The sequence below is a fragment of the Drosophila miranda genome, chromosome XR (assembly GCF_003369915.1).
Source record: "Drosophila miranda strain MSH22 chromosome XR, D.miranda_PacBio2.1, whole genome shotgun sequence".
NCBI classification, from domain to species: Eukaryota; Metazoa; Arthropoda; class Insecta; order Diptera; family Drosophilidae; genus Drosophila; species Drosophila miranda.
The window spans coordinates 12,717,168-12,734,255 of NC_046674.1; the positions used below are offsets into that span (position 1 = coordinate 12,717,168).

Sequence of the window (17,088 nt, forward strand, 5' to 3'; positions counted from 1 at the left end):
AAGAAAACTTTCTCCTTTAATAGGGGACCCATACCCCTGCCCCTGCCCCTGCCCCTGCCCCTGCCCCTGCCCATACCCATACCCATCCATTGGATGGCCATTTATTAACAGGCCAGCGCTGGGCAACAGTACAGTTTTTCCTATAGATGGCAATGGAATTTCCTTCTCCAAATGGCGGCTGCTGTGCTGGATGGGTTATTGTTATGGCTAGGTCTCATTTTTATTGCCAGCCCCACAGGCGGTTAATGAGGCAAGTCGTTTGGTTGGGTTCGGGCTTGAGGATCGCTTCCAGCGGGAGACAGAAGGGGGAGGATAATCCTCTGACATTTGAAATATGTTCGGCTTGGAGGAGGAGGAGTAGGAGTTCCAGAGTAGGAGGCCACCCGTTCCATGCCATTCTCGCAGTGAATCAATCATTTCAAACGATGCTACTGATCTTTAATCTATTCCAAATTCTTTCAGCACTTCCATTGATCATCTCTGGCGCTCCTCATCATGAGAGCTGCTTCTTTGTCTCGCCACAGATTCAATCTATTTCGAAACTGCTTCTGCTGCCGCCCCTTTTGTAAGCGGCCCCGTTATGAGATTTTTCACAAAAGTCGCGCCAAATGAATCTCGCATTAGTCACCAGGCAACAGCCAACAGCCAACAGCCAACAACAACAACACCATCCATGGCGACATGTATCGGTATATTCTGGATTCTGGATGTTGTATCTTTGTATCTTTCCCTTCCCTGCCCTCCCCCCCAAAGGCGAAGTTATCTCACAGCGTGAGTCAAGAAGTGGGGGTTCTTTCAAGCGCAGAAATGGGCCTGGCTTTGGCATTTATACGAGAATACGAGAATACGAATACGAGTGTATGTTACGGGTTGTCTGACTTTTTTTGAGCGACGGCCAACATTTAAGAACCGCTAAGAAACAAGTTCCACTGTTTTCGATGTTTGGCAATGCAAAAAAAAATAAGGAGGAAAAGAAAAACGAAGCGCACTTACACTTTGACAAGCACCGAGCACGTGGGGTTTGACAGGAACTGCCTACGCGTGGTTTGGCAGCCAATGCAAGTGGTTTTCAAGAACAGAGCTTGTGTTTTGGATGGCCCTTTGCGAGGGAGAACAGGACTTGCCCTGCACGTGGTTTTTCAGTCACTGCGCACGAGGTTTGTCAAGCACTGGCCGAGAAGGGAAAAGCACCGACTGCACGCGACGACCAAAGAAAGACGAATGAGCGCAGATTTTTTTTTGTTGCTGCTGCAGGTCCAAGCATAGGTCCACTCCACAGTGCAGATCCGAAACTGAATCTGAGTCCGAATCCAAATCCGATTTCAGACGAAGCTTGCCAGCGCAGCGGCAGAGGCAGCGGCAGAGGCAGAAACAGAAACAGAGGCTTCGTTTGCGTTTGCGTTTGCATTTTCGTTGGTGTTTCTTTCCATAGTTTTTGGCAGGTATGTAAAACAAACGAGGCGAGACCCGCTGACAGCTAAATTGCTCATTAATTGGGGAAAATTTTGACAGAAAGACAGAGCCGCAGACCCGCGGACAGGCAGCAGCGCGCAAAGTGGACGGCCAGGTGTTTAGGCCAGAAACATCTACCTGGAAATCTCAACACAGGCAGCCGTGTCACATCTTTGGCGTTTGATCTCGAAGGAAAATCACACATATGCATGTACCTGAGGCCAAAGTTCAAAGTTGAAGACAAAAAAATCAAAGTAAAAGCCTGGCTAATGGAATAATGGGATAATGGAAAATGGAAATGGACAGTGCGGGGGCTGGGCTGGACTGGACTGTGTCTGGGGACTATCTATGGCCCCCAGATACAAAGATACAATGTCCATAGGTCAAAGTGCAGACACGCGAATTGCTGCTCCTGCCGGGCTACGTCTTTGGCCGCTTGTTTGATAGTTTTAATGCAGTAATTGCCCTTTGGAAACCGTTTAGCAAGCAATTAGTTTGAGTGCTGCCCCATTCCGAGGTGTGGCAGCCCAAGGAGCGCACCCATGCCCACGTCCATTTCTTTGGGAAGTGTTTGCCCGGCGGAGTGGCGCAACTGGACGGATGTTTTCGTAGCTTCCTTTCCATGGGGCGTCCGTGTCCATCCCAAGTATCGTTGATCGGAGACCTCGAGCTCTCCCATGTTTTGTAATTGAATCTTTCTCTGATGCGATGTCGTAATTAAAATTTCTTTCGGCCAAAAAAAAGTGAATGCGAAACGGAGACCGATGCAGAGGCAGAAGCAGAGACTGAGAGTGATCACGCGATCACCTGTGCGGCTGTGTGTGTGTGTGTGTGTGTTGTGTGCGGCGCAATGCGGCAGAGTAGAAGCCGCTTAATGATATAACAAAATGAATTGTTTTATAAACTATTTGGCGCGGCATAAATGATTGCACGCCACCGCGATGGGTCGTGGATGGGTCTCTGGAGATGGCTTTATGAGCACCTCGCACGGCATCCACCTCCCAGCCTAATGGAGTTGTAGCACTCGTAAATCCACAGATTCATTTGAGGTGTTGAAAATGTATGCAAAAAAACCAAACAACCAAAACAGTCCGATTTGCTGCATCTTCAGCGAATGCGAAATCTTTGCTTCTGGAGGGTCGTTGGCTGTCATTGGCATTGCCCTCTCTCTCTCTCTCTCCCTCTCTGTCTGTCTCTCTGTGTCAAGTACTTGGTGGAAATAATAATAAATCAAGGTTCGAGCGGTGTTCGCGTCGAGGAAGGTTAAAGCCGCAACTCAAGCAAAATAAATCATATATAAATGCACACATCTCACAGCTAATAATATTTAAACATGATATATGCCCCAACAGAAGCGCCCGAGCTGATGGACAAACCGCAAATAAAAGTCGAGCGGATCGGGTCGGATCGGATCGGATCGTATGGCAGTAGCCAGCAGGCACTCGGATCTTTCAGGTGAATCTCAGGGAAACAGGAATACCAGCAAGGGGGAAGAGGCAAAGGGGCAGAGGAAATGTGACGCGTCACAATAATTCCTCAAGTAAGCAATAAATCGACTTATGCAACCCCTTTGTGCCCCACAGACAAGAGATTTGCTTTGGCAAACCTCTCAAGTGCCTGCAATTTTCGGCTAAAAGAGAGAGAGAGAGAAATTACTCAAGTGACAATTACTCACAAAGGCGCCAAACAATTTAATGAGTGAGCAATGAGTCTAATGAAGATTTCAAACAATGGAGCACACAGAGAGAGAGAGAGAGGGAGAGAGAGGGAGAGAGAGGGAGATAGAAATGTCAGAGATGCCACAGATCGCAGTGGAGATTCAAGTTTTGGGGGCCAACGGCGACTCGACTGAAGATCGCGCTCCAACTCTTGACTTTCCCACGCCGCACTTCCACCGAGGGGCGAGGAAGCGGGCTTCGGGGGGACGACGGGGGCCGGCGGTGGTAATGATGCAAAATTACAACGTCAACATGGGCTTACAACTTGGCTGGGATTCACTCTGGTTTTGAATTGTTTTGCACGGTATTCCAAGAGTGGGACGGGCATATTTGTATTCAGTCAAAATAAATACCAGAAATACTTAAAGTTAATGCAAAAAATCTCATAAAATAGAACACTTGCTGTGTTCTTTAACAAGCGCATGAAAATACCAAAAATTCTTAATATAATACCAAAAAAATACTACATTTAATACCAAAAAATACCAGAAATACTTTTTTTTCAGTAAAAATGCTGATTTTCAAATGGAACTCCATAAAATTCAGGTGCGCAAAAGATGTCCAACTGAATTGTTGCCCTTCCGCATTGCCTGGACCTGGGAGCATCGCTTAAGATCGGAAAGATACCAACAGCAAGGTGTTAAAGCGACTTCAAACCATTCGAGGGATATTATAATTGTCGCTTCGGTCCACTCTAACCGTTGATTTTGTTTTTCTGTGACCCCCCCGAGATTTCATTAGTCACTGACCTTCTCCCATTGTCCCCCCAGCAAAAGGTTTTAAGCAGTTTTGCTCGGCTTTCGGCGAGTGTTGCCTCTGGGTTAAAAGTCGTGGTGTTTCACCTGAAGTTCAAGGTATCGGCCTGTGTTGCGTCTGTTGAGAGATCTCTAAAATGTTCAAATTTAGCCACATCCACGACTCGTATGAATGTACATATGTACATCCCCTACTGTGAGTAATGTTGGGGCACATTCGAGCGTTGGGCTGGCCACTTTGTTCCCTCAATCAGTCAGCTGATTTTTGTTATTTTACGGGCAGGCGCAGTGCTCCAGACACGTGCTGTCTGCAACCCCTCTGTTGAAGTGCCCTCCACCCTCCGCCCACGCCTCCCCTCTACCCATTCGGTGCATGCCAGACATGTTTTTCTTAACATTTTCGCCGGTTGCCGGGACAACCCGAAAAAGCGGAATGGAAATACGCGTCAAAACAAAACTCTCTTCTTTGTTCCGTTGTTCCGATGAGCGGCAGGGGGCAGAGGATTCCCTGTCGATGAGGAGGAGGAGCAGGAGGAGTTGGGTATGGAATGAAGGCACATGGCAGATGGTTTCAGGGGGGAGGGGAATACCCCTTAAAAAGTTGACTGACTCCCCGGCTAGACGACAGATATCGTACGGCGGCTCGAGAGAGAGTGCAGCGGAAGCAGGAAACATGCGTATTTTTCGGCAAAACAAACAAAGGAAACCAAGAAACAAAACCCACTCCAGCCAGCCCCCAACCTCAGGCCACGTCTGTGGCTCGATGGCTCGATGGCCCGATGGGGATCTGCTGTTCAGCCTTGGCTGCACACAAGGAGGAAGGGCAAAGCTCTCTTGAATGGGGTTGCGTTTCGGCTACTGCGTGCCTGTCACTGGATTTCCTCGGGTTCTTGAAGTCTGGGGCGTGGTGTTTATTGATTGATATCCGACGGTGGGTAATGGTACTGGTTATTCCATTTTGGGGGTCCCGCATAATTACCTGCAGTTCGAAATAATACCATAGAAATCTTTCTTTTGGGGTTTGATTCTTTCCCTGGGAACACCGTGAGTCAACGTTTTCTATCATTTCTCTGTCTCTGTCTCTCTCTCTCTCTCTCTCTCCCTCTCTTGTTCCTTCTTATAGATATGATGACGCTCCCGTTTACCGTTTCACGTTTCACGTTTTCTGTTTTCTGTTTTCCGTTCTGTCCAGCGTCATAGAAGTCGCCTCTTTTCTGGCTGTCTGTCTGTCTGTCCGTCTGTCTGTCTGTCCCTCTGTGGATTTTGACATTTTGATAACTTGTTTCGGTTCTCTTAGGCGGGCTCTTGCCTGGTTTGTTGTCTTAGCCAGAAACAGAGCCCCGCCGTAACAATGGAAAGCATGTGCGGATGTCATTCGAGTGCGCCCTAATTGACCGCCAAAGTGAATGTACTTCTTGTCTGCCTTGTCTGCTTGTCTGCTGCTCCACGCCCCAGAGGGGGGGGGCGAATGGAATGGCGGGGCGGGGCGGAACCTTGCTTCACCTCCAATGAACTCTGCCGTGGAGTTCAACGAGGTAACCGGCTACACCAGCAGCAGCAGCGACAAGAACTACTACCGGCAATCGCTGTATCGCTAGTCCATTCAACTGCCGCCTGCCGCATGTCGTGTCGCCTCGAGTCGCTCCGGTTGTCGCAGCTGTTTATTCTGGAGCTTCTGCTGACTCTGAGGCAGCTGAATGTGGAGAGTCAAGTGCTTGTGTCTTGGGGAAGATGCGTTGCCGCAGCAGCACTCCACTGCCCGCCTCGAGGCCTCGAGTCTGGTGCATAAGTTCACCTGTTAATTGGGTTCAATGATTCACTAAGCAATAGTTTCCAGAAAGAATCATTAAACAATTTAAATGTAAATTAAAATTGCAACCCGATTGAAAATATTTCTTTGCAATCACAATCGCAATTGCAATCGTAATCGCTCTGCGACATTGAAAATACAAACAAGCCGAAACTTTGTTGCATTTTAATTATCGCACAGACGACTGTAACTACATAAGCGACGAGTACTGGTACTGGCACTGGTACTGGTTCTCCGATTAGAGCTCGAAGGGTATACGGGTTATGTATTCGATTTGAGCTGAAGGCGCACTTGTGCAACACTCACCCCATATACTCAGGTATATGCATATTGTTCAGCATTTTCCGACTAGTTCTCGGAAACTATAAGATCTAGAGCAGCCTTGCCCCCTTTTTCCCCCAAAAGCGCAGAATCATAGAGAATGATCATAGCTAGGAGATTGACCAATCTGGATCGGATCGGATCATTATTATAGCCAGAATATAGCCACTAGCCCTTCCCCCTACTCATTCTCTCTCTCTCGCTCACACACACACAGTCCTCGTGCAGTGCACGTAATTGGCGGAGGGGAGCGAGATTAGACGACCCCGTAGAAAAAAGGGACAGAGAATTATAAGAAAACTGGAAACAGATCACATCACAATTACATAAGTCACAAGCTCACATATAAACTGAACAAGTACCGGGCTTAAGGTAGAGCCGCGGCCCTTGCCACTTGCCCGCAACATTCCCGCTCATTTTTTTATGCAAAAGGCGAACTTTGAAGCATTGAAAAACGCCTTACGAATGTTTACAATATATATTTCGTTGACAAACAAACCAGTTCTCCGGAGAGACATCAGAGAGAGGGAGAAGGAGAGAGACTCTGATTCTACATATAGAAGTATGTTCGTTGGTTTCGAAACAAAAACCGAAAGTGGCGCTTGACTGGTCAAGCGGCCGATCCGAGTTCTGTTATCATCAAACTACAGCGGACGGGCGAAGGCAGTTGATCGCGAAACTCGACGGCAAACACAACACACAGCGCGAGAGGCACTGGCACTAGCTCTGATCTCTGGCTTAAGCTCTGATTCTCCGATTGTAATGCTGCTGCTGACCCTCGCCTTTGGAGCTCTGGCAGTGCTCCTCACCTGGGACTTTGTGCGCAAGTGCCAACGTGCTGCGACCTTCGAGAGGTCGAAGATCTCTGGGCCCCTGTCGCTGCCTGTCCTGGGGAATGGCCTGCAGGCCCTGGACCTGGGCGCAGAGAGTAAGTGCAAAGAGACATCCTCCGCTCCGGGAAAGTAAACACGAATCCTTTGCAGACATCATCGATTGGGTGGAGGAATCCTTTCGTTTGTATGGCAAAACATTCCGCATGTGGATCCTCGGCGAGTCGCTGATCTACACCAAGGACCTGAAGTACTTTGAGGCCATTCTGGGCAGCACCACGCTCCTGCAGAAGGGACAGCTCTACAAGTTCCTACGACCCTTCCTCAACGATGGCCTGCTCCTGAGTGTGGGCAAAAAGTGGCACGCGCGGCGCAAGGTCTTCACGAACGCCTTCCACTTCAATGTCCTCGGCCATTACGTGGATATCATGGACAGGCAGGCTGCCGTGATGGTGGAGAAGCTCCGGGAGGTGGCCGATGGCGAGACGACGGTGGACATGCTGCCTTACGTCTCACTGGCAGCCCTAGATGTCATAACAGGTGGGTAGAGTCCCTCTATCTACCGATCCTCGCAATCCTGGGAGACTTATGGTGGGTTGGTATCTGGGTTGTATCCTTCATTTAGAGGCCGCCATGGGGGTGCAAGTGAATGCCCAGAGCGACTCCGAGTTCCCCTACGTGCAGGCCCTCAAGAGGTACGTGCCACAGAGCCCCTTCTGGAGGTTTCCCCGCTAAATCCATTCCCTTCTCCTCCGCCGCAGTGTCGTGTACATCCAAAGCGATCGCATGTTCAGGTTCCTGCAGCGCTACGACTGGCTCTTCCGCCTCTCCTGCCCCGTGCTGCGCAGCAAGCTGCTGAAGGATGTCCGCGTCATGCACGACTTCACCGACAAGGTCATACGCGAGCGGCGCGCCGCAGTGGAGCAGGCAAAGGCCGACGGCAGCTACAGGCCGCTGAGTAAGTGCCAGATCCATCGGATCACTATCGGATCAATAATCGGTCACTAATCCATGGCTCTCGACTCCTCGCCCAGGTCTGGGGGACCCCGAGGTGGGTCGTAAGTCCCAAATGGCGCTGCTGGACATCCTCCTGCAGGCCACCATCGAGGGGCAGCCCTTGAGCGACGCCGATATACGCGAGGAGGTGGACACTTTCATGTTCGAGGGCGATGACACCACCAGCAGCGGCGTCTCCTTCGCCCTGTACGCCATCGCGAGGCACCCGCAAGTGCAGGAGAGGATCTACCGAGAACTTCTGCAAGTGCTGGGCAGGGATCCGTCGACTCCCGTCACCCAAGCGAAGCTCCAGGATCTCAAGTATCTCGACTGCGTGATCAGGGAGACCATGCGACTGTACCCGGCCGTGCCGGCCGTCGGCAGATACACCTCGAAGGAGATACAGATCGGCGGACAGACGATACCCGCCAATACGAGCATCTACCTGGTGCTCTACTTTGCCCATCGCGAGGCGGAGTTCTTCCCCGATCCGCTGGCCTTCAAGCCGGAGAGGTTTCTGGATCGGGCGGACTCCGAGGATCGGGAGACGTTTGCCTATCTGCCGTTCAGTGCGGGGCCCAAGAACTGCATCGGCCAGAAGTTTGCGATGCTCGAGATGAAGGCGCTGGTCAGCAAGGTTCTGCGGTGCTACGAGCTGCTCCCCAGGGGACCGGAGGTCAAGCCCATGATGAACTTCATCCTGCGCTCGTCCTCTGGCATGAATGTGGGCCTGAGGCCCCGACGAAGCCCATAGGAATTGCAGGGGATTGCAGGTGGGGGCCCCCACCCACACACAGGGGATCCAAGAGGTGCCGGGTTTTTGGTGGGGGTTTGTGATATCTAGTACAATATACCTAACATTTAACACCATTTAGGATCTTGTTGAACGATGTTTAACGACGGCAATAAAATCCTATTTGCATAGACCAGTCATCCCCCAAAGTTGTATTACATCCCTCCCCCCGCCGCCCGAGGGCGGGGCGCAATGCGACTCGTTCCCCGGCGGCCCCGGAGGCGGCGCCCAAGCGGAAAGATTCAACCAATATTTACAGAGATATTATAAAATTAGACCCTCAAACAAACGGCAGCCAGCTATCTGCGCTCCCACTTGACTCTCGACTGTGGACTGGCCATTGTAGATGGGGATGGGGTTGGGGATGGGTTTACCTTAGGACAATACGTAGTGGCTACCCCCCATTCACACCCTCTGCAGGCAGGGTGGATGCACTCGAGGTGGAAATCCACCCATAAAGAGAGTGCAGAAGAGAGTGCTTAGAACATAGAAGATTTGTTCAATGTTTATCTGCGGTTTATCTTTCGGGGGAGTAGTCCAAAAGATAATGCGGCAAAGGAAGGCAATTATTGCACAGCAAAACAAAGCAGATTGCAGATAAGACATTAGCATCGCGAAAAGGAAATCACATAATCACACGGAGCAGGGGTAAGGGGTAAGGGGTAAGGGGGCCTTATCATCGCCTGTCATCCGGTGGCCAGATCGGGGCTCGCATATAAAAAGAGCCAATGCGCCAAAACTGGATCAGTAGTCTTCTCTTCTCCATCCTCCTGCCACCTGCCACCTACTGAAAATATGACTGCTGCCGGCGCCGTCTCCCTGCGGATGCTGCTGCTCTGTGCAGCCGCCCTCCTGACTTTGGCTCCTGCCGCGGAGGCCATCAGCCGGCCCCTGCCGCCGTACGTGGGTCTGCCCACGCAGGACGGCCTCACGCATCTGTTCCTCAACTCCCGGGTGACGCGGCGCGACCCCATGGCCTCGGTGGCCTGCTTTGGCGGCTACATCGGCGAGTCCAACCAGATCGCAGAGATCTACAGCGCGAACTACAGCACCTGTGCCAAGGAGGCGCAGAACTCGCGCAAGGGCATCGACAGCGACTTCATACCCACTCGCCGGACCATCGAGCGCTCGGCGGGGAGGGTGTGCGAGGACCTGAGGAAGTGCAACAGCATCAATGGCACCCTCGACTCCTTCAACTGTCATGCCACCGTGGTGAGTGCTCAGACTCCCCTTGAATCTCCGCCTCTAATCGGAACCCCCTTTCGCTCCGCAGGGCTCCAACAACACCGTGGCCACGTACAGCATCTCGGGGAACGCCTCGGAGTCCGCCAGCCTGCTGCAGGAGCGCTACCGTGTCGTGGAGCTCTCCCACGAGCAGTGCATCCACAAGGCCGAGCGGCGCTACGTGGAGTCCACCGCCACCAACTACAACTATCTGCAGGCCTGTCTGGATGGCCGGGTGAAGCCCAAGCCCATGCCCGTGCCCGTGCCCGAGTCCACCACGAGCACCTCCACAACCACGACCACCACCACCACCACGACCACGGAGGCGCCCACCACGGAGCCACCCACCGAGGGGCCGCCCTTCAACGTCGAGGATCAGTTTAAGCAGCTTTTAAACTTGTTAAACTAATGTTACGCTCCGGTTTGAGCAGGATACGGCGAAGTCGTCCTCATTAAAGCAAGAGAGAGAACATAAAAAGGAAAAGAAAGGCCAATCCTTGGGTAAACACATGAACATTCGAAACAGGACACGTGTATTTGCACCCCTTTCTGGGCAAACGAATTAACCCCCAGAGCTACCCCAAAGGAAGCCAGGAGGGTTGCAGGACCGTTGCAGGAGGGTTTCGAATTTCGCGAAAGACTTGGCCATTTCCCTTCTGGCCAGCGCCAACAGGCAGTTAATCTTTGTTAACCCATAGTTCGGGCAGCTCTCGCTGTCTGCTGCCATTCGGGCGATAGGTGATTGATGGATTGGATCGTGCAGAAGAAAGGTCTTGGTCTTCCGTTTTCAGCACCTTCGCCTTCACACACGGAAGTACTCTTGATTAATGTACGAGAGGCTGGCGGAGTTGAGGCCATTTGGGGCCGCCATACAAGCCATGGTTTAGCAAAGATCGCGGAGAAGTGCAGCACAAATAATCCACCATTTATGGGCAATGAAAATCAAAGTGGAGCCAGAACCATTGAAGCTATGCCGCCGCCGTAGCACTCTCTGAGGTGCCACAACCTTCTTTTCTGGTCTGGCAAACACGTTTTGGCTTTTATGGATTGTGTGCTCTACCTTTTAAGGCGGGCTCTGTTCTGCTTCTAGCCATGAAATGTATGTCTCTTTCGCCGTGTGGATTGTAGGGCCTGAAAGACCAAGACAAAGACCCGAGACCAGAGACCTGATGCCTGAGAGAGACCATACATGGAAAACACCTGTTTGTAGCTTTGCAGCAAGTGCCTCATTTATCACAGCAATTGGCGGTGGCATTCAACATGCAGGGGATTGGCATAGGGCGGGACAGGTGGGGACTTGGGGGCTTGGGGCATTGGCATTCTACTTATTTGTAATTCCTGGAATGCTATTGCATCCAATCTCGACTCGAATGCGTTTTATTGGTGGAGTAGAAAATGCTGTTAAAATTGTTGTGTCGGCCGACAAGAGGGAGGGAGTGGCCGCCGGCCTTCTAGATTTCTAATTTATTTTTCTGCTGCCGCCTGCCCGCCCGCCTGCCCGCCTGCGAAAACTAATTAAAATGCAACTTGTGGCAAGGTGTTTACGATGTGGGCTCTCTTCTTCTGGCTGTTTAATTGTTGGAGAGATCCCCATGTGGAATGGGCATGTGGCAGAGTGCAGAGGGAGTGCCATGCGGCAGAGTTCCTACAGAAAAAGGTGATAAACGTTGATTAATTTACAAGTACTCTCTCTCTCTCTCTCTGTCTCTTTTCTCCACAATTTCCACATTAAAAAACCTAATTGATTTGACCAAAAGTCAGGGATAAAACATTATTCATTTGTCAGCGTGTAGGGGGGCAGAATGCTCCATGCATCGTTAGATCCGATCGTTGGAATACCTTGGCTCTGGCACGTACAGACGTATGACCCATAGGGAGAACCCTCCTCCTCTCTGGGTTCGACGCCACAATTTACGCGCTTCATTGAGCTTTGGCTTTGGTTGTGCCTCCGCCTCTGCCTCTGTTTCTGGGTCTAACACCCGTCCATGCATGGCATGGCGGAAAAAAAATAAGAGAAGAAACACTGAAATCTGAGGCTTGTCAACGGGCGGGCCAGCAAAACAGATGATCGTCAGGCAGGCACCTCCTCCGCGGAATATTATGCATAACCAAACGAGTTTTCCCCCTCGTGAACTTTTCATTTTCATTTGGAGGGGACGACAGACAGCAAATTGGGGAAATGTGTTAATAAAACTTGAGAGAGTGTCGAGAGAGAGAGAGAGAGAGAGCGGGAAAGAGTGTAGAAAAATGGTCAATAAATATTTGCAAATGTTTTGTGCATAAATTAAATGGAAAACCAAAAGGAGGCTACGGCTGACAGTGTGGCCAAAAGGAAGAGGAGGAGACTCTACCTATGCGCTGACAGTGTGGCCAAAAGGAAGAGGAGGAGGAGGCTCTACCTCTGCGCTGACAGTGTGGCCAAGAGAGGGGAGGACACAGCAGAGGCGCAGAAGCGGTCTGACAGTGTGGCCAATTAAGGCAAAAGTTGCAAGTGCGATGTGGCGTCGAGTGTCGCCCGAAAAAAGAAACAAAGAAAAAAATGTGCACACAAATTTCAAGATTTCCATATTGAGTGATCGAATTGGTTGGTACTCCAAAGGGTGCTCCCAAGGGTTCCCCAAGGGTACTCCAACAGGAATTTGTTCAAATTTCCCTTCAGATTCTGCACAAGAATAGGTTTTAGGGCATATATCCTCCCATCACATATTTAATCACAGAAAATGTTCTCAAGCTAAGATTTGGCTTCCCAGAACTTCTGTCTTTCCCTCTGCTGCAACTCTTCAACAGCTTACAGGGTATTTCACTGGTTTATAGCACAGAAAGAGCACCACAGAAACCGTTTACTATTTATTTGTGTTCTTTCATCTTCCACGAGGTGCACTCCACACTTCTGTCCAACGGTTCGGGCCCTCCCCTATTTACAGGGTATTTAAGCAAACTGCACGTAAAACTAGTTTGCCTGCAGCTTAAAAAAAACAACAACAAAAAAACACTAAAAAGCGCAGAAAAGGAAATCGTCGCTGGTCGTCGGTCCGTCGGTCGATCGTCGATCGATGTTGTTGTTGTTGTAGCCTGCCTTTTAAGGCTTTTTGGCGTTGCGTGTGTGTTGCGCATGCGCCCCCTTGTTGCCCCCCCCTGTGCCCCCCTTGTGCCCCCCCTGTGGCCCGACTGTGTGTGCTATCAATTTCAGTGTCTCTCTGCCTGTCTGTCTCTCTTTGTGTATGAGAATCTGTAAGTGTGTGTGTGTGTGTGTATCTGTGTATTCAGGTCATTCGCATTTTCACATTTTAAGGCGGTTTTCGGTTTTTTGCATGTTGATTTTTCTTAAGATCTTTGCCATCGGAGGACGCCTGCGAGACTGCGACTGCGCCGTGGTGTGCCGTGTGTCTGCCTGCACTTGCTGCCTTTTTTCTGGAAACTTTTACTCCGATAGAGGAGCCGGTTGATTGTGCCCCAGCCTCCCAGTCGCCCAGTCACCTCCAGTCTCTCTCTCTCTCGCTCTCCCTGTGGCTGTCGTTTTGGCCATGTTTGACGGCAGGAGCCGAAGCCGAAGCCGGAGCCTGCCCCCTGGCCGCTCTCTTGTTGGCCATGTTTGAGGGTAGGAGCCAGGGTAGGCAGGCCTGGCCCGTTGGCCTGGCCTGTTAATGGGTAATGGCATGTTGCTCGCTGCTTTGATGAAGCGATTTTTGCTTTGTTTGTTACTTAATTGCGCCAAAGTCATTAATAATCGATTAACAATATGCGACAGAGGCAGGCCGAGGCCAAGAGATGGGGGCATCACCAGAGAAGAGGACGGAGGGGCAACACCTCTTCGAAAGAGTAATACAGGAAGTGGCAGAGGCAGAGGCAGTGGAGAACTTCCTTCCTGTGGGTGCACCTCTGATGGAATTTGGGTTGGAGGCCGGACATTCCTTAGACATCTATCATCCGCCATCGGATCTGTCATCCTATTCTGTGGCTAAATGTCAGGTGTCTAGCGCTGAGCGCACACTTGCAGCACAGTGCAACAGGTGTCTAATTGATTGACTGACAGACGACAGGCGACAGTAGACGTCGCTGGCAACGATGGGATGATTGTTGTGGGTGGTGGGGGGGGGGGGGGGGGAGATACAACTCCATGGCCCAAACAATGCCATTCCATATATCAAAAGGTAAACATTTTATTGTTTGTCGCTGGGGAAATCGATAGTCGGAGGAAAACGAATGGACGAATGGAGGGAAATGTCAGCAGGCATGCCCTGAATATATCAAGGAAGCTCCACAGACAAGACAAAGGAAATTGAATAACCACAGACACCGCACACACAGGAGACGAAGACGGAGATGGGTGGGCTGGGATGGAGCTGCAAGATGGGAGGAGGCACTGCAAGATGGAGCTGGGGAGGCACGCCGAAGATGCTTAAACCCCGAAGACTGGAAAACTGAAATAATAAATGCCCAATGATGATATCTATGACGCGGGACAGACAGACGACAGACAGACAGACAGACAAAGGAAGCCAAAGCGACCAGGCTGGCCGGGCAGCACGGCACAAAGAGCTCCGCACTGCACAGATGGAGGGAGGGAGGGGGGGTGGAAGGCAGGACTGCTCTCCACTTTGCATGAGGCACTGAGGCACTGAGGCATGTGGCGGCATGGGGCAGTTGCAGCTGCAGATTTATGAGCGCTTGTCAGACAACAAAAGTAGCAAATACAAGGATGCAGCAGCAGCAGTCGCAGCAGCAGCCACCAGTCAGAGAACTTTGTCCGAAATGAGTTCATTGTACGGATGGGAGATAGCCACAGGAGAGGAGCCAGCGACTGTCCACCTCTTCATCCGCATCTTCTTTTTTCAGAGGAGTCTGTGCCCCATCCCCACTGGCAGCAGTCCGTGCCGCACAGCTAATGAGTTGTCAGATGCCAGATGAGCAGCAGCATTGCTCCCCAGACAAAAGTGCAAATACTCCACAAATGCAGCCACAGCACAGCCTCAGCCTCAGCCTCCGACGCGAGGATTTGCATTATCCTGTGGGGTTTGTTGACTCTCTCGCCGAGTGTCAAAGTCAATGTCGCGAGTGCACCCCGAGGACTGCGAGGAGAACGGCAGGGGGGCAGGGGGGCAGGGAGTCCGCCTCCGACTGAGAGGCGAATGGACTCGCGACTAAGTCCAGGCGTCAGACTAGTCGCGGTGACAGTTTAAGTGCATCTCGTTACAACTTTATGCTGATCCTAGAGCCAGGCCCCCCCACTCCCCCCTTTGGGGATGAGTCAAAACGGCGAATCACGTTCTCGCTTCTGGCCATAAAAAATGGCTGCTAAATTGATGGCTATTTGACTGTGTTTCCGTTCCAGGCAGTAAAAGGAAGCGAATGGCCAAAAGTATGACTCACCATCAAAACGTATGTACTCTGTACTCTGTACTCTGTACGATATGTGGAATAGAATATAATAGATATAGAATATTAAGGCAGCTCCCATTGCGGTTCGGACTGTAATTTAGGGCAGAATGTGTGAACTAAATATAACTACAATGTTTGATTCCAATGGCTCTTGTGATGTGACATAGAACTCGCATGAGTCTCCCTCTCAAAAAAAACAGCCCCATCCCCATCCCCAGCCCATTCCCCTTCTAATTTCTGAAGTTTCTACATTTGAAGAGAGCTCTTTGGAGCACCAACTGTTCTGGTAATTATTTCTCATTAAAAACTAATTAAATGTTAGATATCCACTAAGCCAATTTGAAAGATTTCATCATTTCCTGCAAGTGTTTTTGTTGTTTTTGCTGTTTTCTTTCGGTTTCTCTAATTTTATTCCAATTGCGAAAAGATCAGACTGTCGGACTCTTGAGACCTTTCGGGGAGCTTTGGAATTCGTTTTGGTTTCAGAGGGGGGGCCCCCCTCTACATATGAGCCATAAATTAGCCCGTTGATTGCGTTACGGCCAGAAAGAGAGCAAAGAGCCGCCCAGAGAAGATGTTTAATGAGCCTCGATTGGTGTGTGGTGTGTGGTGTGTGGTGTGTGTGGGAGATGTGTTTGTGTTTCATAATACCGAGCTCTATCAAAGGGTTTATCTATCGCTTGTGGGCCCAATTAAATGATGTACGAACGAGAGTAAAAGCTGTGTATATCCAGCGGGTGTCTGTCTATTCAGACATTCAGACAAATTTCCCCCCAATTCCCAATTTGAGGAAATGGAGACTCACAGAAAACGAAACCCAGAAACAGACACTGAAACAGAAACAGCTGTGCAAACCCGTAACCAAAAAAGGTAGAAGAAACCCAAAAGAAAGGCAGAGCAAGAGGGAGAAGTCAATGTACTACAGAGAGAGAGACAGACAGAGCAGATCCCAGAGATAGAGATTGTGTAATATCTGAGAGATGAATGTACACAGCTCTGGTATGATGTAAAAGGAGAATAATGAGGCCCACAACTTCATTTATGGCATGAAATGGGATGAGCTGGGATGGGATGCATCCACAGAGGAAGATTTCCCAATAAAATCATATTTATAGCCCAGAACTTTTTGTGGCAGCAAAGCGAAAACATAATTAATGGATCAGTGCCTTTGGAAATACATATGTGAGTTTTAATGGGTTGTGTAATCTGGGAAATGCATTCGAAATAGATGGATGGATGGATGGATGGACGGACGGATGGGTGGGGGGTATCACGTCGTGCAGCAGCATCGAATAACATGCCTTTAAATGGAAATGTTCGAGTAGAATAGGGGGGTGGGGCGGGACAACAGAGTGTGCGGGGGAGGAGTAGATCAGCCGCAAAGCTTTCCGTTTGATAATGCATCATTCGATCACGAAGCAGCAAGAGCAGCAGCAGCAGCGGTCTGGCGACTCTCGACTCTGGCGGCATATTTCAATTAATGGCAGCAGCCATTCAGCAGTCCCGAACGAACCCCCGAACAGAAATCGAAACGGAAACCCAACTCTCATCTGGCAGCGGTCTATGGCTATAATGGGGCGAGGCCTCTCCACCAAATCCCCGTTCCCCTCGGAGCTCTGATTCCGCAGAACTTTGTTTTAGTTTTTCCTCCTCCATTGTTTTTTTTTTCCAGTGTTTTGTTTGCTTTGGCTCATTAGCATTGAGGGACTCACGTTTTTCCTATCATATCTGTGTCTCTTTCTGTGGCTGTGTCTGTGTCTGTGTCTGTCTCCCCCTCCCCCTGTAAATGCACATTCGGTTAACACTTTCC

General features: G+C 50.3%; 3 protein-coding genes across 12 annotated transcripts in view; 2 read left to right on the plus strand and 1 right to left on the minus strand.

The window, feature by feature from the left end:
• The window catches only part of LOC108165524 (supervillin), a 136,273-nt gene that overhangs the window by 15,887 nt on the left and 103,298 nt on the right, over positions 1–17,088 (minus strand). Inside the window, exon 1 of one of the 10 annotated variants that reach the window (XM_017301588.2) lies at positions 994–1,139. The exons of the other annotated variants lie outside the window; for them this stretch is intronic. The gene's annotated coding sequence lies outside the window, so the exon portion shown is untranslated. Of the gene's footprint in view, positions 1–993; positions 1,140–17,088 lie in introns of those variants that run through there. 10 annotated transcript variants of the gene reach the window in all.
• Positions 6,720–8,815, plus strand: LOC108165527 (probable cytochrome P450 4d20). Its single transcript, XM_017301598.2, has 5 exons — positions 6,720–6,984; positions 7,040–7,426; positions 7,512–7,581; positions 7,648–7,844; positions 7,921–8,815. Exons 1-5 carry the CDS (start codon positions 6,819–6,821, stop codon positions 8,634–8,636), a joined length of 1,536 nt encoding a protein of 511 aa, XP_017157087.1. The 5' UTR covers positions 6,720–6,818; the 3' UTR covers positions 8,637–8,815.
• On the plus strand, positions 9,426–10,383 carry LOC108165531. Its single transcript, XM_017301602.2, has 2 exons — positions 9,426–9,887; positions 9,949–10,383. The coding sequence occupies exons 1-2, from the start codon at positions 9,471–9,473 to the stop codon at positions 10,306–10,308; spliced, it is 777 nt and encodes a 258-aa protein (XP_017157091.1). The 5' UTR covers positions 9,426–9,470; the 3' UTR covers positions 10,309–10,383.